The sequence below is a fragment of the Abramis brama genome (assembly GCF_963993115.1).
Source record: "Abramis brama genome assembly, chromosome: 2".
Taxonomy (NCBI): Eukaryota; Metazoa; Chordata; class Actinopteri; order Cypriniformes; family Leuciscidae; genus Abramis; species Abramis brama.
This window is the reverse complement of record NC_139964.1, coordinates 3,780,053-3,801,806: the sequence shown is the minus strand read 5'-3', so window position 1 is coordinate 3,801,806 and position 21,754 is coordinate 3,780,053. Positions and strand designations below refer to the sequence as shown.

Sequence of the window (21,754 nt, the reverse complement as noted above, 5' to 3'; positions counted from 1 at the left end):
TCGCTTTACAAATTTGCTTCCACAAATTCAGTGGTTCAAATTCGACAGTAAATTCAGTGGTTCAAATGGAAAACCAGTAGATTACCGAGCATAATCTCCATCTGCTGTAGTCGACCTCACCAGCAGGTGGTGCAAGCGCGTGTTGTTGACGAAGACCAGAGCAACAGTTAGAGCAAGCCATTCATTCATTCATAAAAACTGATTTATAGAAATGTAAGTGTATTTGTGATTATTATGAGGGCTGTTTTTATGTTTAATTCAGTGTCTTCATGGTCCCTGTGTAGCCTACATGCATCTTTCTCTACCGTGAACGAGATTATAATGTTATTCCCCCAATGCTGATGTACAGATCAAATGTTCCATTTGAGGTAGACATATATTTCTCTTGGTTGTTTAGTTGCCTTAACTTTATATCGCGGCGATGTGCTGCAGTACTAGGGTTTCCCTCAATACTTAACCCTCTGGGGTCTGAGGTGTTTTTGGGGTCCTTGAGATGTTCTGACATGCCCTGACATTTGTGCTTTTTTCAGTTGCTTATAAACATATTAATGGCAAAGGTATAATTATACTCTATTTAGCACAAACAGGGTTATGTGAGCAACATAATATATGTGCAACATGTATGTACATGTTTTCATTTTTGAGAGAATAATGTTTATGCATGGTTATTGAAAAAACTAAAAATGAAAGTTTCTGAAATAAGGCCAAAAAACACATACTAAATATGTGTAAATAAGACTTTTGACTAATGAATGTCATCGCCTAGAGTTTTTTCTTCAAAATGATGTGAAAATCATCCTGCCTAATCATTTACATAAAACAATACATTGATTTAAATTTTGTGAAACACTTTTAGTTTGGAAAGGCAATATGCGGATGGGCGTAAACGATCCAACACCATCATGAATGTTTAGTGGTTCACACCTGAGAAGTTCACACCCATAATGAGCCTTTCATTCAGGTGTGTCACTGAGCCACAGGAAAAAATGCAAGGACTATGTATGTATATATATATATATATATATATATATATATATATATATATATATATATATATACATATACATATGTATACACACATATATATATATATATATATATATATACATATATACATACATACACATACACATACACATACAACAATACATTATATATATATATATATATATATATATATATATATATATACTGTATATATACTGTATATATATAATTGGTTCACAGTTGGAAACAAAGTTGTTGTTGTTTTTTTCACAAATTGTGCTCGCAAATTGTATAATATCCAAGGTAAACATTTCTAGTAATTGTGCAGTTAATTCTCATGCTGTATTTTCAGAAAGTTTTGGAATATATTCTCTACCCAAATGTGTCACTAATAAAACACAATAAAAAATTATTTAAAGAGAAGGCTTATATTGACCTTTTAAGTTTTTGTTTACATCTATCCTTGTATATATTTGAGCTATTTTATTAAAAAGGTTATACAATTACAACAATTAAAATTTTAACAATATTTCCAGTGTAATCTTTCTTTGTAAAAATACATTTTATCATACGTATTTCAAAGTTAAGGATTCATTAGTTTGAATATCGCCTACATTGGAACAAACACTATAACCTCTTAGTTATTATCAAGATAGTATTATTCCTCACAGCGTCGTAAAGTACATGAGTCTGAAAGTGAACTCGCAGTGTGTGTTATCCAGCTGATGTGGGCGTTTCACAGGTTTGCATGGATTGCCTCGGATTATTTGCGTTTGAATAGCGCGCGCTCTCCGTGGGCGGAGTCAAATTAAAACATAATGAGCTGAGATGAGAACGAATGACATCTCTCTCTTTTCATACAAATTACATAAGCTGAGAATATTTGTTTTTTATAAAAAATACTTCATTAAAAAGAAGAGAATTCAAGCTTCATGTCTGTGTGCCTGTGTGACTGTTTGACTGAGTATTCGCTGAGTTACAGTTCATTTTCAGACGCGTTTCAGAATGGACTTCACTAACAGAGAGAAGGCAGAACTCACTTCATGTTTATTTTTCTTTATTTGGCAAAAAGCACAACACTTTGTTTTTATTGTGAGTATACACAAAAAAATACACACTTAACAGGATTGATTGATGTATAACACAAGTATGTCAAAATCAAAATCAAAATAGTATTTTGACTCTCTCTTGCACTGATAAGGAAAAAAGCGAGCAGATAACGCCAGCGTGATTGCTGACCTCAGGGGGTTAAGGATTGCTGGACATATAAAACACTTAAAGTAGCTTAATGGACTAATACAGTGATATAAAAGACCAAACTCACACTTTATTGAGAAGGCTGTACTATATGGCTACAGGTAAACATCCCGTTCTCCACAAAAGTTGCTGTCATTTGCTGATGGAAGGCATGACATTACCGTGATAAGTAATAATAGTGCAAACGGTTAAAGAGTAACACGAATACAGCTAACACAGAATCTGCGACAACACACCCAGTTTAAAAGAGATAAATTAAAGAGTCCAATCAAGGCGCGATTTCATCCATCAAATAATTTCAACAACCAACAACTAAAAGCTTTGCAACTGAGTGCATAGAGTATGTTTGAGCTACGCATCTCACAGTTTGCATTTACTGCAGCTCCAGTGAATCTGTAGATGAGTGCAAATCATTTCTCTGTCTCTGTGAGCAAACTAAACCCATCATGATTTTCCAATTCAGTGTGGCTCTCACATCATATGACATGCCAGACAAAGAGTTTTACAGTGCGGTTCCATTCATTAAGTGCGGATGTGTCGAGAATGTGAGTTCTGAAATGTGCGGGCATCAGTTTGGTTAAATTATGCGGTTGTCATGCTTTAAAAAAAACAAAATGCTGTAGGAATGTAACCATTTTGAGTGGCATTGCCATTAGGGTTGGTTACCAAAACAGGGCACCGATATGGAACCAGTACCCAAGTAACCATTATGCAACCGGACCGAATCGAAACGCAGATTTCGGTACCTCATCTCGGTGCCACTTAAATGCCTCAGCTGATGGTTGAAATATTTGCCCTCTGGTTCTCCGAAATGGACGCAAGCATGCATGTGATTGCTAGTTAACTTTGAAGCGTACGATCATTCACACTGGTGTGATTAGAACGTTCAGATCGCGTGATCATCAACTTCTAAATTCAAATCTGTGTTCGCGCGTTGGCTGGCGCTGAGCCAGAGACGGACGTGCTCAGCGCTGTCATATTATATCACAACTATTCAGTGTTTTCAACAATACAAGCTTTATTTTAGGTTTCAGACATTTAAATACACATAACTACTAGCAAAAACAACATTTATAGTTAGTAAAATACACACTGATGTCTATGGAAGCGGCAATAACAATCCGTTTGATTATAAATTGATAACGTGTTTAGAAACACATTGTGTAGCAACTATAAAATTGACTCTATTCTTCCCACACTTCAACAGGCACTTTAATTTATTTCAGGAGAAGTGGATGAATTGACGTGTTGTAGCCTGGCAAGATACAATTCTCTGAACTGCAGAGCGTACTAGCGCCCATTGTGCGTTATAGATCAACTAACATGAATCATGAAAGGTATTTTAAATGACAAAACACATTCACTTACATGTATTTAAGAACATCAACCAAGGACTGACTGACATGTAACACAACCAATCAAAGTTAGTTATTTTTTCCATGTCATGTTTAGTGTGAAAATGTAAAGTCGATGTCCATACAATAACAGATCGACGTACATCTAATAAATTATTCATTCAAGAACGTTGTGCAAGTTTACTGCAACAATAGAGGTTTACTGCGAACCTCACATAGGCTACTTTTAAAAATCCAGCCTTCAGTTGATCCTGATGAGCGCTCATTGTCACAGTTGTAAACATAACAGCGTTCTTCCACAATGGGTTTCGCGTCACGGCATTTAAAGGTAGGGTATGGGATTTGCAAAACGGCCGGCAGATTTTGAAAATACACAACTCAAATGGTCCTACCTTCTTTCCTCCAACGCTGGCCCTGACTCCACCCATTCGACGCGCAATGGATGGGAGGGGGATGGGGCGAACTTTGATCGTTTGATTGACGAACTTACTGTCCAATGATTCTAGGTGGTCTTGGAAATGATTGGCTGGAGTTTTTCGAGTTCTGCCCGTTCCACAGATGATTAAATTGCTTAATTTTCATTTCAGTGCTTCTAACTCAGTGGCTGTAAGTGGGTTAGGAATAGGATTTCAAGTGATTTTGAAAAAATGGACAAAAAAGAGAATCACATACTGTTAGAGACTTTCTTAATACTGTGGTTCAATAGTGGTGTGATCGCGGAGTGTGCATCAGTTAGAATGCAAAGGAATAGGCTGGATGGATCTTTATGGTTGTTTATTCTTAGATGGGAGAGTATAGAATGACTAGTTACATATGCGTGTGTGGTTCTGTAACAAAACAGACAATAAAAAAGAATATTATCTACCATTTACATTGACTTACTATGATGACACAAATAATAACAAAAATAGTAGTGTAAATATAACCTGAGAAAATGTGCATTTAACCAAAAGAAGATAATAGGTAGAATTCACCATATATTCACTGTAATAATGCAGTCACATGCTATCACGTAGGCCCAAAGCCTTCACCACTACGCAGAACTACTGCTATTACACATAAATGGACACTACTATACTACTAATCAACAGAATTGACATACAGGTGACTGCTCTAGTATAATAGAATGCTATCAACCAACTAAACGTAAAATAGAATGAGCATTAAGTGCGTAGGAAAAAAACATGACTTGTCTTAACATCTTAGCTCAAGTGCTAGCAATGATGAACGTGTAAAAATAATGTTAAACATACTCTAGTAACACTCTTATACACTTTAACATTACAGACATCGCACAGCCAAACACCCACCTGTCTCATGGACGCACACAGTGAAGAAAGAAAAAGAACGAGGGAACATGCAACTATCACTGATGCTCTGGGCCAACTAACTAAACACAGAAGCTTTCCTCATTCACAAAATGGCTGTGCCCCTAGTGGTCAGCCTGGGAACTGCATACAAACTAAAAATACTGTATATAAACAATCTTGTCTTTTCAACACATACCCCACCTTTAAGGTGATCCATTCTAAAATAATGCTTACCCTGTGCGGGACATTGAATAAGTCAGGAGAGGTGTCGTATTTGGCCAGAGAAGGCAAAAAATGTGAAAATAATTGCTGAAATTTAAAGCTGGTTTGTAGCATACCAAGAATACAGACTAGCCTACTTTGCTGTTTTTAGTGGGCTAATGTAGTGTTATTTAGTGTTAAATTATTGTATTTGGGTTAGGTGCACTGTTAAAAAAAACCTGTGAAATTTACGGTAAAAAACCGGCAGCTGTGGTTGCCAGTATTTTACCGTAAAAAATATGGTGGCAACCGTTTATGTTTTTACGGGATTTAAATTTACGGGCAAAAAAACACAATGTAAAAAAAACTGTGAAATTTACGGTAAAAAACTTCAGCTTGGTTGGCAGTATTTTACCGTAAAAAATATGGTAGCAACCTTACTTTGAAAAAAATAAAATAATAAATCCTTCAGCAGGATTTAAATGTGTGGTAAAAAAAAAACATCAGCTGTGGTTCCCAGTACTTTACCATAACAAATACAGTAGGAACCTTTTAGCTTTCACGGGACAACCATTATATTACATAAACCAATAAACGTTATCATTAAATTTCACTGAAGTAGTAAAGTCTGCTTTATGTCTTTGTAATATACTGATAACCATCATAATAACACAAGTGATAAAAAAGAATAATTTTAGTATACCAGAAGGTGCACAGTGTCATACACACAAACACAAAACACCATCATGGTGACACACACACATGACTCCAAATAATGCCATAAACATTCATTAAACAATATATGATGTAATATAAACCCCAAATGTATAAAACTGATAACAAAAACCAAGAAGAAACATAATTATTTAAATGAAATAGCATCAAATGTGAAGTGTCACACAGGGAATTCTGGGAATGTCCATTTAGAGAAACAACTGGAACAGAAAAAAGAGACGAGCAGAAACACAAGAACTACAACTGACTTCAGCCACAGCCTAAGATGAAATCCACTGAAGAGAAAAAACATTAAATCTGTGAAGATCTCAGCAGAGGAGGATTAAACAACTCCACAAACAGCATTACCAGCTTCACTTATTACTAACCAGACTGACTTTATTTCTGTCAGACGTCTACAGTTCTGTTTGAGAATTAACAGAGGTTTGGATGTTGATGATTTATTGTTTCATTTGAAGTCACCATGATGGAGATCAGTGACTGCTTTAGTTGGGCTCTTGACCCTTGACTTCCTGACATTAGTTTTTCTCTGCCTGCTGTAACTCTGTGTTTTTAAGACATGTTAATTATGGCTAGGAAATCAGAGAGAAAAAGAATCATGTGATGGTGGTTGTGTATCAGTGATGGCAATCACCATGTTTGATTCACTGAACTCTTATCTTTATTTATATGTGTAGCTTGTTTTGTGATGTTCAGAGTTTTATCTGATTATTGTGTTGATCGTAGGGCTGGGCGATTTAAATCGCGATATTGTTATGCGCATCTCGTCAGTAAAGCTGGTTCCTTGATTAGTAGTAAATCACCATCACCTGCTTTCAGATGGAGCAGCATTTAGGGCTGAGGAGATAATTAAGTGATTAATTTAGTGATGATTGAGCATTATTGAAGACACCTGATGTTAACAAGCAGAATCACTGAAGGAGAAAATCACAAATTGTAAGTTACCATTAAGGTGATGGGTGTTTGCTTTAGTTGGGCTCTAGACCATTATCTGTTTACTTTAATATTTACTGTTGTTTGTCTGCTGTTATTGATTTATAACAGTTAAATGAACAAAGTAAAATGTTATCTTATAGTGTTGGTTATGTTTTGACATTATAATGCTGTGATCTGAAAAAGGAAACTTATCGAGATAGTTTGGTTTAACTTGTTAGCAGCAGTTTAGTTATTTTTCAACCTATGATTATCAGTACTTATTAAAAAAATTTAATAAACATTGCTCTGATCAAAAGACATTCAGATAAATTCATTTAAAACACAGACATCAATAATCAGCCTGTGAATCTCAACAATGGTGACAATAATAAAGCATGTTGCAGTGGCTGCCACCAATCACAACTCATTAATGGCTCCCATCATGCATTGCGGTATGAATAAATTATGATCTGAATTGTCTATGTAATTTACTTTTCCTAATTGAATATTCTGCTCGTCACCATTGTTGAGATGCATAGACTGAATCTTGACGTCTGTGTGTGCCTAAAAGTACTTTTTTTAAAAAAACAACTTTTAAGAAATCCTTTATATTATATCAAAAATTCTGGGCATTTATGCAGATTCACTAACCAACGACATAAATCGAAGTCAGAAAGAAGGATTTTAATGAGTTCAGTGATCAAGTTCAAATGATGATTGTCATAACATAACCAACACCATCAGATCACTTTTTTCTTTGTTCAACTGGTGATTTTAATTCAGAAACAACAGCCAAACAAAATCTAAAGTTAATAATATATGGGTCAAGAGTCCAACTAAAGCAACCATTGATCGTCATAACGGTAACTTACAATTTGTGATTTTCTCCTTCAGTGATTCTGCTTGTTAACATCAGGTGTCTTCAATAATGTTCAATCATCACTAAATTAATCACTTAATTATCTCATTAACTTAAACACGATATGTCCGCGATATTGATGTGATTTGGCTCAGCTTGTCAGTTAACTACGGTTCTTTGTAGTAAATGCCGCTCCATCTGAAAGCAGGTGATGGCGATTTACTACTAATCAAGGAACCGGCTTTACTGACGAGATGCGCATGACAATATCGCGATTTAAATCGCCCAGCCCTAGTTGATTGTCACCGTTGTTGAGATTCATACGCTGAATCTTGATGTCTGTGCTGGTTTAAATCAAGCAGTAGTTCAAAACCTTTTTTCTACACCATGTATTTTTAAAGTTCTTCAGATTAGCTGTTGCTCACTTACAGACTTACTTATTATACTCAATAATATTAAATATTTATTTTTAATATTATAATTAATATTATCACTTGCTCAAAGTGAGAGATAAGACTCTTTATGAGATCAGTGAATCTGGCCACAATATGACGAGTATCTCATCATCACCTGATCACATTTTCTCTCTTATTTTCATGCCATAACGTTTGTGTTATATAACCACACAGTTAAGGCAGTGAGAGTAAATCTAAAGTTAAAAAGTCAGAGAGCCCAACTAAAGAAAACACTCATCTCCATAATGGTAACTTCAAACTTTATTATTTTCAATAAAACATCAACGTCTAAACCTCTGGTAATTCTCAATAATTAGATTACAGGAAACCACAGCTGGCAGGTTTTTATTTTTTATTTTTTATATAAAAGTTCAGTTCAATGTTCAATGCCATAAAACCTAAAATATTACTACCGTATTTTTTACGGTAAAGCACTTGCAAGCTGCTAGTTTTTTACCGTAAACTTTAGTTCAGTGCCGTAAAAGCAAAAAAAAATTCTACCGTATTTTTTACGGTAAAGTACTGGCAACCACAGCTGCCAGTTTTTTTCCGTAATATTTACATCACTGCCGTAAAACCTAAAATATTACTACCGTATTTTTTACGGTAAATCGCTTTCAACCAGCTGTCAGTTTTTTACCGTAAACTTTAGTTCAATACCGTAAAACATAAATATTTATACCGTATTTTTTACGGTAAAGTACTGTCAACCAGCTGGCAGTTTTTCACCGTAATTTTTAGTTCGATGATGTAAAACTTTGTAAAATTAGTAAACATTTGCTACCGTATTTTTTACGGTAAGGTACAGTAAATGCAACGGTAAGTTTTTTTTTTACAGTGTACTTCCAAAATCCGTACATTTAACAGTATATTAATGTAAAATTACATGAAATGTCCCGTGAGAGCTATTACAGTTTTTCATTGTATATAGTAAGGGTACATACCGTTAAGGAATTAACATTTTTTTTCCGTTGCTTTTTTACAGTTTTTTACTGTTAAAATTACGAACATTTTTTACAGTGTGGCTTAGGTTTTATTGTGAATTTGTTATGTACATTTTTTGTGTTTTGTATTTAGACTACTTATATATATATATATATATTTACTATTTAGATCAGATTATTGAGATCAGGAATCTCTAGACTCAACTACCACAGACTGGAGCATCTGGGTGATGAACGTGTCACAGCCTTGAAAATTGCTAACATATTTAAGAACATAGTTGTTCTTAACGTGATCAGTTTTATTTTATTTATTTTAAAAACTGTTTATTAACTCCCTGGGGTTGGCTATCGCACCGGCGCGATAGGCTTGCTTTTTTCTTATCAGTGCAAAAGAGACTCAAAATACTCTGTTGACTTTGATCTTACATACAAGTGTCATACATCATTCGATCCTGTTAAGTATCTATTTTTTTTGTGTATACTCTCAATAAAAACAAAGTGTTGTGCTTTTTGCCAAATAAAGAAAAATGAACTATAACTCAGTGAATACTCAGTCAAACAGTCACACTAACCTGGTTAGTGGCGCAATTGTTTTCTAAACCTGCAAAATAGCACGAAGGAACGTTTGCGCCGGAACACGCCTCCTTTTTTGCGCTGAACCGCCCAGGGAGCGCAAGTTCATTCCCTAGTTTAGCGACGTGCTTCTGTGGAGGGAAAAGCGCGCTTTGCACGGGTGCAAAATAGGAATGATACATGCGTCGGTGTACAAAGTCAATTGCGCTGGGTGCAAGATAGGGCCCATAATGTTGCCAATTTCTGTTCATATATGTTATATATATATATATATATATATATATATATATATATATATATATATATATATATACATACACATACACATACACATACATACATACATAGATACATTATATATATGTTTTGTTAAAAATAAAGTCATCAACTAAGATGTTATAGTGTTTGTTAAAGGGGGGGTGAAATGCTCATTTTCACTCAATCTCCTGTTAATCTTGAGTACCTATAGAGTAGTATTGCATCCTTCATATCTCCAAAAAGTCTTTAGTTTTATTATATTTATAAAAGAAAGATAGGCTGTACCGAGTCTTTCCGGAAAAAAACGAGCGGCTGGAGGTGGGCCGTGTGGGCGAAGCTAAAGCTGTGCTTACGCGCCGAGCTAACAACACACAGAGACATTTGAAGCAGTTTTACTCACCGCCCGGTTCCAACGCACGACCGTGAACCTTTATCATTGTGACTGCTCGATCCTTAAGCATTAGACGATCTGCAAATCCGTCGATCTGGGCTTTGTTTATAAAACAATCATTGTCGAAATGCAGGGAACAAACAGTCTTGCACAACTCCGTTGATGCTCAGAAAAAACAAACTCCATCCAATCTGTGCAGGGTTGTCTTGCCCTGGCAACCAAAAACCCACTTCTTTGGTGACATTGACTTCCCAAAAGCCGAGCAGAGCACTTTGATGAGGTACTGCTTTCGCTCTCTTCTCTCTCTGGTCTACGAGTGCGCGCGCGCCCGCGACCTTCTGTGAGAAGTGCCCTTAGGACCCATATAAGGAAATTCCGCCACATCTGACGTCACACGTGCCCATACTCGAAAAAAACTTTCCGAAACTTGTGACAAACCGGAAGGAGTATTTTTGGAACAAAAATACTCCTTCAAACGTACAACTTAATTTTTGAAACTTTGTCCATGTTTAGCATGGGAATCCAACTCTTTAACAGTGTAAAAAACTCACGTTAATAGAAATAGCATGTCACATGGCATGTTAAAATTTTAATTGTTGTTGTAATTGTATAACCTTTTTAATACAATAGCAAATATATATATATATATATATATATATATATATATATATATATAATATATATATATATATATATATATATATATATATATATATATATATATATATATATATATATGTATGTATACACAAAGATAGATGTAAACAAACTCTTAAAAGGTCAATATAAGCCTTCTCTTTAAATATTTTTTATTGTGTTTTATTAGTGACACATTTGAGTAGAGAATATATTCCAAAACTTTCTGAAAATACAGTATGGGAACAATTAACTGCACAATTACTAGAAACGTTTACCTTGGATATTATACAATTTGCAAGCACAATTAGTGAAAAAACAACAACAACTGTGTTTCCAACTGTGAACCAATTATATATATATATATATATATATATATATATATATATATATATATATATATATATATATATATATATATATATATTGTCCTTGCATTCTTTCTTGTGACTCAGTGACACACCTGAATGAAAGGCTCATTAAGTATGCAGCCCCATTATGCAGGGCATTGTATTCTCAGGTGTGAACTACTCTATATGAATGATGGTGTTGGATCGTTGACGCCCACTCGCATATTGCCTTTCCAAACAAAAAGTGTCTTACAAAATTTAAATCAATGTATTTTTTTATGTGAATGATTAGGAAGGATGATTTTCACATCATTTTGATGAAAAAACACTAGGCGACAAAATGCATTATTCAGAAGTCTTGTGGACACATATTTAGTATGTGTTGTGTGGCCTTATTTCAGAAACTTTCATTTTTAGTTTTTTCAATAACCATGCATAAACATTATTCTCTCAAAAATACAAACATGCACATACATGTTGCTCACATATTATGGCAGCCCTGTTTGTGCTAAATAGAGTGTAATTACACCTTTGCCATTAATATGTTTATAAGCAACTGAAAAAAGCACAAATGTCAGGGCATGTCAGAACATCTCAAGGACCCCAAAAACACCTCAGACCCCTGAGGGTTAAATATATATATTAACTTTGAAATACGCATGATAAAATGTATACTTTAGTTTTTACAAAGAAAGATAACACTGGAAATATTGTTAAAATTTTAATTGTTGTTGTAATTGTATAACCTTTTTAATAAAATAGCAAAAAATATATAATACAAGGATAGATGTAAACAAAATCTTAAAAGGTCAATATAAGCCTTCTCTTTAAATTATTTTTAATTGTGTTTTATTAGTGACACATTTGGGTAGAGAATATATTCCAAAACTTTCTGAAAATACAGTATGAGAATTAACTGCACAATTACTAGAAATGTTTACCTTGGATATTATACAATTTGCAAGCACAATTTGTGAAAAAAACATCAACAACTGTGTTTCCAACTGTGAACCAATTTTGTATTTTATATATATATATATATATATATATATATATATATATATATATATATATATATATATATATATAATATATATTTATTTTGTCCTTGCATTCTTTCTTGTGGCTCAGTGACACACCTGAATGAAAGGCTCATTATGCGGCTCATTATGCAGCTCATTATGCGGGTCGTTGTCTTCTCAGGTGTGAATCACGCCCCTATGCATATTGCCTTTCCAAACAAAAAGTGTCTTACAAAATTTTAATCAATGTATTGTTTTATGTGAATGATAAGGCAGGATGATTTTCACATCATTTTGAAGAAAAAACTCTTCAGAAGTCTTGTGGACACTTATTTAGTATATGTTTTGTGGCCTTATTTCAGAAACTTTCATTTTTAGTTTTTTCAATAACCATGCATAAACAGTATTCTCTCAAAAATACAAACATGTACATACATGTTGCTCACATATTATGGTAGCCCTGTTTGTGCTAAATAGAGTGTAATTACACCTTTTCCATTAATATGTTGGTTTCACTTTATTTTGATGGTCCCTTTAACACATTCTGTTGACTATAAGTAACGCTGCACCTACATGTCTACTAACTCTCATTAGAGTGTTAGTTAAGTATGAATAGACTGGTAGGGTTAGGGTTAGATTAAGTTGACATGTAGTTGCAAAATTACTTATAGTCAGTAGAGTGTCTGTTGGAGGACCATCACAATAAAGTGTTAGCAGATATTAAGCAGACAGTCTACTTATACTCCATTGAAAGTTAGTTGACATATAGTTGCAAAGTTACTTATAGTCAACAGCACGTTCAAAAGGGACCATCAAAATAAAGTGTTACCAATATGTTTATAAGCAACTGAAAAAAGCACAAATGTCAGGGCATGTCAAAACATCTCAAGGACCCCAAAAACACCTTAGACCCCAGAGGGTTAAGTTCATAACTGAAAAGTTTCTGGAATCATGTCTGTCAGGTTGTTCTTCACCTCTAAATTGTGCATTCAAATTGAGTAGCACATGTCCCTGTGTTGTGTAATTTTACACAGAGATACTGAGGAATCATAAACCCTAAATCCAGCATAGAGGGGATCAGTGAATGTGGTGTTGAATGTGTGTAAGTGTGTGAGTGTCTGTGTGTCAGAAACACTGTAGAAGGACAGAGTGCCGACAGACCAGTCCACATACACTCCTACTCTATTAGACGGGCGTGAAGGGTCAGATATCTCAGTTCTGTTATTATTGTGCCAGACAGTGAATCCATTAGCAGTGCAGAACAAACTCCAAGATTTGTCATTGTATCCAAACTTACATTCACTTCCGCCTTTCCTCCTGATTCCTTTATATGTCACTGATATTTCTGTCCCCAGTCCGTCCCATTCAGCCTCCCAGTAACAGCGTCCAGTCAGACTCTCTTGACACAGAACCTGACACCATGTATCAAATCTCTCTGGATGATTAGGATACGGCTGATGCTTTAATACCCGTGTCATCTTCCTGTTCTCATCAGAGAGAATGAGTTGAGTGTGTGCTGTGTTTGGATTCATTGTGAGATCGCAGGCATCTGAACACAAAAAGAGAGAAACAATGAGAACACAACAACAACAATCCATGGCATGAAGATGTGCGTTTTTAAACCTACATCTTTGTGGTCCTGCTTTCATTCTGATCTCTCCTCCATGAGCTACACTATAACACACAAATATACACGTTGAATGTAAACTTTCATGTTCATTGTCAGGACAGCTATCACATTCAGTATTGTTTACTAACCTCCCAGCCAACGTTTCACTTTAATAAATAATAATAATTCATTACATTTATATAGCACTTTTCTTGGCACTCAAAGCGCTTTACATAGAAGGGGGGAATCTCCTCAACCACACCATATGAGCCCCACCATGATGGGGGTGTATGTATGCACGATATGGGCTTGAGATATGGGCTGGAGGATCTGGAGGTTTGTCCTTGGGTTTCATGTCGGCTCTATATGAATTAGCCCAGTATGAGCTAATTCAGATAGCCAACATGGAACCCATGGACAAACCCATGTAGGGTCCAAACCTATGTATTCCCAATCTACATGTGTTTATTGAATCAAAATTCAATTAAAAATTATACACTTTAGATTAGGGTCCAATTTTCACGATTAAAAATTATTTATTACAAATTTTGCCTCAATAAACTCATAATTACTGCTTATTAATGGTTAGTAAGGTAGTTGTTAAAGGTGCCCTAGAATGTGTTGAAATAATATTTTATTTTTGTCTCTGATATCTACATAGAGGGTATGTGGCTTATTTAAGGGCATTTAAAATGTCCAGATATGGTTTTACAGGTCCATTTTCAACCCTAGAAATTGGCCCTAGAATGAAATGGTCTGTTTTTACCTTATTTGGAAGGGTCATGAATAGTAATGAGGAGTTCTGCTCTGATTGGCTGTTTCACTGCAGGCTCATTACAGTAGCTCAGAGTGACAGCAAACAGGTCCCTGATGTCCAGCGTGACAATGGAGAGATTAGGCGTTCAACCGTACATCAGAGTCCTGCACGGGTCCGATTTTGTAAATCTGCACCCGCCCGTACCCGCAGTGCTTCAAACTGCATCTGACCCGTTTTCCGACAGCAGCACTAATTAAAATCCGCACCCGACCCGACCAGCTTAAAATAGAACCGACACCCGACCCGCACCCGAAATAAAATAAGTTTAGCCAATCACATTATAGATACAATTACAAAAATGTTTATTGCCAGGTCATACAGAAGTTATTACACAGCAATTAACACAAGGACAACTTCAGCCGAAGCTGTCAAAAGGCCGGTACATGAAGAACATGGCTAATGTTACCACAAAACTGAGTAGCCTTATCACATTTTACCAATCGAACAGACGCGGCTACAACACTATATCTGCCACGCAATTTCGTCTAGCCTACATCTGACAATTTTGGGTTCAAACATGCCCTGCACACCACACATACTTAACAGTGTTAAATTTGAAAAATACTGTTCGATAGAACTGCATTGTTACCACAGTTATCTGCGTGCTTCCTCGGTGATGAAGTTACACATTTGCGGCTATCCAACACGAAAATGCATGCAGCAAATAAGCCTTTCACAATTTTTTCTTCAGATAACTCCAAATTTCTCCCACACACTGGACTAGATTTTTGATGACGTATTGTCGACAACTTTACAATCTCCACTAGCTATTCTTTTCTTCAACTCCTCAGCATCCATCTTGACGACTGCAAGCAGATCACGCGCACGGTTATGATGAATTTTTAAAAGTGAAAGTAGCCTAGGTAACGTTATAGATTCCTGGGAGGGCACAGTTCCGCCTGGCATTGAACATGGGCAGGCATATGCAAATTTTTGGAGGCGTACATATTAATGATCCCGACTGTTGCGTCACAGTCGGTGTTATGTGGAGATTCGCCTATTTTTCAGGGGTGTTTTTCAAAAACGAGATTTAAATAAGAAGGAGAAAACAATGGTGTTTGAGACTCACTGTATGTCATGTCCATGTACTGAACTCTTGTTATTTAACTGTGCCAAGATAAATACAATTTCAAATTCTAGGGCACCTTTAAGTTTAGTTATTGGGTAGGAATTGGGTAGGATTAAGGGGAGACACGGCAGGCAAAAACAATGTTTTTTTTTCACTGGTCAATTTTGAGATTTTGGGCTATTTGTCTTCAATAACATGTCTTCTTTCAGACTTGTGGTGATAAAAAAAGTCCAAAATACACATTTAGGTCTTTAATTTACTGCACTTTGTCCATTTGCGTCTGTAGATTTCTCCTTAATTACAAAAAAAGTTGGCATTCTAAATCAACATGCTGCTTCGCGATCGCTGTCTGCACCCTGTCATCACATATACCATTGGAAAGCTCTTTCTCTCCTGTACAATGTTGTCGGAAATGGTCATTTCCTTTTTTATCGGCAACCAATCATGAAAGTACAATGGGGCATTTAACTCTAAAAGTGAAATCTCATTGGCTGATGTCAATTTCTGACAACGTGATTCGTTCAGATGCATCACGAGATGTGCTCTGACATTTCCAGAGTGTGTTTTTGACTGTTTTTTTTTTTCTACTGTGGTTGTTTTCAGTTGAAAGCCATAAATGCTGTGTTATAAGTTTTGATGTGTTTTAGGTGGTTTGTATTGTTGATTGCTAATGATTTGATAAGATATTGTGTCTGTAAATAGTTGTTTCCACTAAAAAAGTATGAATTTTTACAATACAAATCTTTAAAGGCCGTTTTCTCGAAATGTTTTTTTTCCCCTCATACTCTGAGCCAGAAATCTCAACTTCAGCAGCATTTACATACACCAAACTTTCCAGTTGTATTCCTATCTATATTCTTAAGGTTTTTACAAAGGGATTTGTTCATATATCATTCAGATTCTGATTTATCCAACATTTTATACCTAAAAACAGGGTGAAAATGGATTTTTTTATGGCTGTTGTCAGTTTTTTTCTGATTAATGGAGTGATAAAAAGAGACATCAAAAATCCCCTCTGTAAAAGCCTTTGACTCTAATATTTCAACAAAATGAAACCGGAATTTTGAATCTGGATTTATCCAATGTTCAGATTTCTCTTCTGGAAATATATGCAAATTAGCACATATTTAATGAGATACTACTTAATTTGCATATTTAAACATAAATATTCTAAAAACATGTAATACAAATTGGTATTTGTCTTAATGTCAATAATAAACTGGGGAAGTTTCATGCTGACATCTATTTTTTTTTCCTATTCACCTGGGGTGTCCCCACTTAAGGGATGTAGAATATGGTCATGCAGAAAAAGGCATTAATATGTGTTCTAATAAACAGGCAATATTTTAGTAATATGCATGTTCATAAGCAACAAGTTAATAGTGAGAATTGGACCCTATTCTAAAATGTTACCAAAATTGTTAATCAGATCGTGAGATTCCAAACAATTTCCACCCTAGATATAATAACTTTATTTTAAATTATATCACCTTTAAGAATGTTCCCAGTTGTCCCCCAAATAATTTTTGTCAGACTTGTACACAGTGTGTTATAAGTGTAATGCCCACATACTTGAGTATCTGCAGTGAGCAGTTTGGATCCTCCAGTTTGTCATTGAGTAGCTTGACACCTGAATATCCTGGGTGATTGTAGCTCAGATCCAGCTCTCTTAGGTGTGAGGGGTTTGAACTCAGAGCTGAAGACAAATAACCACAGCCTTCCTCTGTGACCATACAGCCAGATACTCTACAAACACACATGGTAAGATCACATACAAACACATGACAAGCTGACTGTACATTATGTTATTACACACCTCAGTATTTGCAGCTGACAATTTGGACTCTTCAGTCCATCAGAGAGCAGCTTCACTCCTGAATCATGTAGGTCATTGTTACTAAGGTCCAGCTCTCTCAGGACAGAGGAGTTTGAGGATTGTAAGGTTGATGACACAATCTCACAGGACTGATCAGTGAGATTACAAGACTGCAGTCTGTGTGGAGAGCAAACAAATTGTGATCTGGAGCAACATTTTGGAAAAAATACTGAATGAACTGTAAAGATGACTTACAGCGCTCTTCTGGTGGTTTTGAACACTGGCATTAGTCTGATCACTGCTTCATCAGATCTGCTGTATTTATGCAGTTCAAACTTCTCTTGAGTCTCTTCTGACATCATCAGCACAAACACCAGAGCCGACCATTGAGAAGAGGAGAGATTCTGTGTTGAAAAATTTCCTGAGCTCAGACTCTTCTGTATTTCCTCCACAGAGTCATCTTTCAGTTCATTCAGACAGTGGAAGAGGTTAATGGTCCTGTCTACTGATTTCTCCGTCTCTATTGCCTTTTTGATATAGTCAGCAGTGTCCTTGAAATTCTCTGTTTTTAGCTTCAGTCTTGGCAGCAGTTCCTTCAGGTCACTCTGATTGCATGGCAGCGAGAGACCCAAGAGGAACCGGAGGAAAAGGTCCAGGTGTCCGTTTTTGCTTTTTAAAGCCTTGTTAACTGCAAACTTATGAAGGTCAACTAGTGATGTTTTGGAGAGTTTCCATGTCAGTATTTCTCTCCAAGATTGAAGAAATTGATTTCTTCCTGAACATTTGTGTTTGAAAAACACATAGAGAGCAGCGAGGAACTCCTGGACACTGAGATGAATGAAGCTGTAAATCTTTCTCTCCGACACAGCTTTTTCCATCTGAAAGATCTGAGTGCATAACCCAGAGTAAACTGAGCCTTCACTAATATCTAGTCCACACTCCTCAAGATCTTCTTTGAAGAAAATTAATTTACCTTTCTCCAGCTGTTTAAAGGCCAGTTTCCCAAGCTTCAGAAGAATTTTATCAAAAGACTTGGCTTTGGGCTTAGGTTCAGAATGATCACAGTATTTTGTTTTCATCTGTTGCTTCTGAGAAAGTAAAAAGCTTGTGTACATCTCTGTGAGAGTTGTTGGTGTTTTGTCATTCCTGTCTTGAGCCAGTAGAGGCTGAAGAACAGTGTGAGAGATCCAGCAGAAGACAGGGATGTGACACATGATGTACAGGCTCCTAGATTTCCTGATGTGACGAATGATGTTTCCAGCAAACTCAGGACTGCTGTTTTTGATGAAGTATTGCTCCTTTTGCTCATCACTGAATCCTCGCAACTCTGTCACCTGATCAATGTAGCCTCGGTGTATCAGACCGGCTGCTGCTGGTCTGGATGTGATCCAGATGAGAGCAGAGGAAACCAGGTGTGTCTTGATCAGGTTTGAAACTATCTTACTCACTGTTGTTTTTTCATGGACGTCTGTAAATCTGTCGTCCTCTTTAAAGCTCAAAGGGAAACAACATTCATCCAGCCCATCAAAGATGAACATGACCTTACCGTCATCTTCAGGAAAAGAGGGCAGTTCTTCAGAACCACTAAAGAAGCATTTGTTAAGCAGTCCCATGAGACTGTACTCTTTTTTAAAGAAATTCAGTCTACGGAATGGGAGTGGGAATATGAAGAGTATGTCCTGGTTTTCATTTCCTTCAGCCCAGTCAAGAATGAATTTATTAACAGAGATGGTTTTTCCCACCCCTGCGATGCCCATTGTCAGAACTTTTCTGTTTTGTCGACCCATATGGACTTTGAACATGTCATTGCACTGAATCGGTGTGTCCTTGGTAGAAAATCGGTTGTGTTTCAATTCAATCTGTCTCACCTCATGTTCATTGACTATTCCTCCAGTCTCATTCTCCACCACATATAGATCAGTATAAATATCATTCAGATACTGCCGATGACCTGTCTGAGAATTACCAACCAGTATCCGCTTGTAGTCCTCTTGTAATTTGTTCTTCAGTCTGAGGCTGATCTTTCTGTAATCATGAGGATCAGCTTTACTGTCATCTGCAGTTGAGCCTTTGAGAAAGAGAACAAGATGACAATGAGTATACCTTTTTGTAATACAATGTATACATAAACTCTAACATGGCACAACAGCTTGCAAAGTCATGGAAATGGCTTGTGCAGAGTCAAATGCTTGGTTTCAATTTAAATTTGTTTTGAAAAATCACTTTTTCTAATTCCTCCTAGAGCATTCATCAAAATATGCCTTAAGACATGAAATGTGCCTTTACAAATGTCATTGTAATCATTCCCTGACAAAGCATATTTGGTGATAGGTCCGACTACTGGACAAAATTATAAGCAACTGTATAACAGTATAATCGTGATGATTGGTCATCTGACCAGGATTCTTCCCTTCCTATAGCCCCTGATGCTGGACCAGAATCTCTCTGACCCTACATAAGACAACATGATGGATGGATTAAGTTTAAATACTTATAAATAGGGCCTTTAAAGCATCAAACCATTGAACCAAAGCTTGGGCCTATAATTGCTGTTTCAGTTATACAGTGCTATGCATAAGTTTAGACACCCATACTAAAGTTGACTAAAAAGAGGAATAAAAAATCATCTTTTGGAAACTGAACTTAATGCCTTAATTTAAAAAATTAGGAAAAATCCAACCTTTAAGGACACCAATTTTCTTTGTGAATGAATAATGTATCGTAAATAAATAAATGTTCTTCCTTAAAATACAGGGTGCATAAGTTTGGACACGTATGTTAAATTCCCATAGAGGCAGGCAGATTTTTATTTTTAAGTATTTTTTTTTTTTTTTAGGATACTATGCATCCTGATAAAGTTCCCTTGGCCTTTGGAATTAAAATAGCCCCACATCATCACATAGCCTTCACCATACCTAGAGATTGGCATGGTTTTATTTCAGTTAGCCTAATAGCTAGTTTGAGTTCAATTTCCAAAATGATGATTTTTAAATTCCTCTTTTTAGTCAACTTTAGCATGGGTGTCTAAACTTATGCATAGCACTGTATGTTCTCTTGTATCTACATGAGAAGTCCATATGACTAAAATGAATGTACCCAATTAATGGGCCAATGGGCCAACACATCAGCAGAGCAAAGAGGAAAGATAAAGCTGAAAGCCAACAATTACTTCATTATTTACTTTAAAAACTACCACAGTTGTACAGTCACTCTATTAAATAAGTAAGGGATAATGTAGAGCGAGGCGGTTGTTATAGCGAATACAACGCCGACAGGCTGATCGGGACCCCGACGCGAAGCGGAGCTTGAATCAGCCTGAAGTGGTTGTATTCGCTATAACAACTGCCTTGCTCTACATTATCCCACTTATTACATGGCTACCTACCAAATAAATCAATAATTTGACACAAAATATTGATTTAAAAAGGAGTTTTTTTATTTAAAAACGATTGTATTGCTTCCGCTAAGAAAAATAGTCCGTTCCGTCTCTACGGTTAGAATCCTGCATCCATAGCAATGCTCTGTTTTTCATGGCAACGGTGTGTTATACTTAGCAGCAGTCTATTATCAAGAAGTAACAGACTGCATTCTACTTTAGAATTCAACCAAGCCATGTAATAAAAGAATACACTTCAATTGAATTAATGTAATTTTAATTTTACCTTTTTTATGTTCATTCTCTAACTGTTCAGCCAGACGGTTCTGGTTCATCTTCCTCAGGATTTTCACTGTGATCCTCAAGGCTTCTTTTGGTCCAAAACATGCCACCATTTTATCCACTGTGTCTAAGACATCCATGTTCTCCATCTCAGAATTTGGTATACGCTCATGATTCTTCAAGTACCACTGAAACTGCTTCAGATCATCTTTTTCTAGTTCCCTCAGTGAGTTCATGAGCTGCTCTTTAACAGACGCCATCATCCTTCAATAAATCACTACTGCATTACAAGAAAAAGCTTGTAATGCTTGCACTCTTAACATGTGGATCTAAGTGTTAAAATGTTATTTGGATAATGGAATGAAGCTGTGATTATATTGCTTGTAATTTCAAACAAAAAATTGGATTTAAATCTCAATATTGTCTGATACTGAAGGTCTACAATCAATGTTATCTAATACATCACATTTTTGAATCTTTACAGGAATATATTTCATGCAGTAGTATGTATTAACTTACCGTGAACAATGAGGATGT

General features: G+C 35.9%; 1 protein-coding gene across 1 annotated transcript; it reads right to left on the bottom strand.

Annotated features, from left to right (window-relative positions):
- Positions 1-12,348: 12,348 nt before the first annotated feature.
- Positions 12,349-21,420, bottom strand: LOC311077451 (protein NLRC3-like). The gene is made up of 6 exons (XM_084105958.1): positions 21,222-21,420; positions 17,815-19,627; positions 17,560-17,736; positions 17,316-17,489; positions 13,876-13,922; positions 12,349-13,797 (listed from the first exon to the last, which is right to left on the bottom strand). Exons 1-6 carry the CDS (start codon positions 21,364-21,366, stop codon positions 13,238-13,240), a joined length of 2,916 nt encoding a protein of 971 aa, XP_083962084.1. The 5' UTR covers positions 21,367-21,420; the 3' UTR covers positions 12,349-13,237.
- Between the last annotated feature and the right edge of the window lie 334 nt (positions 21,421-21,754).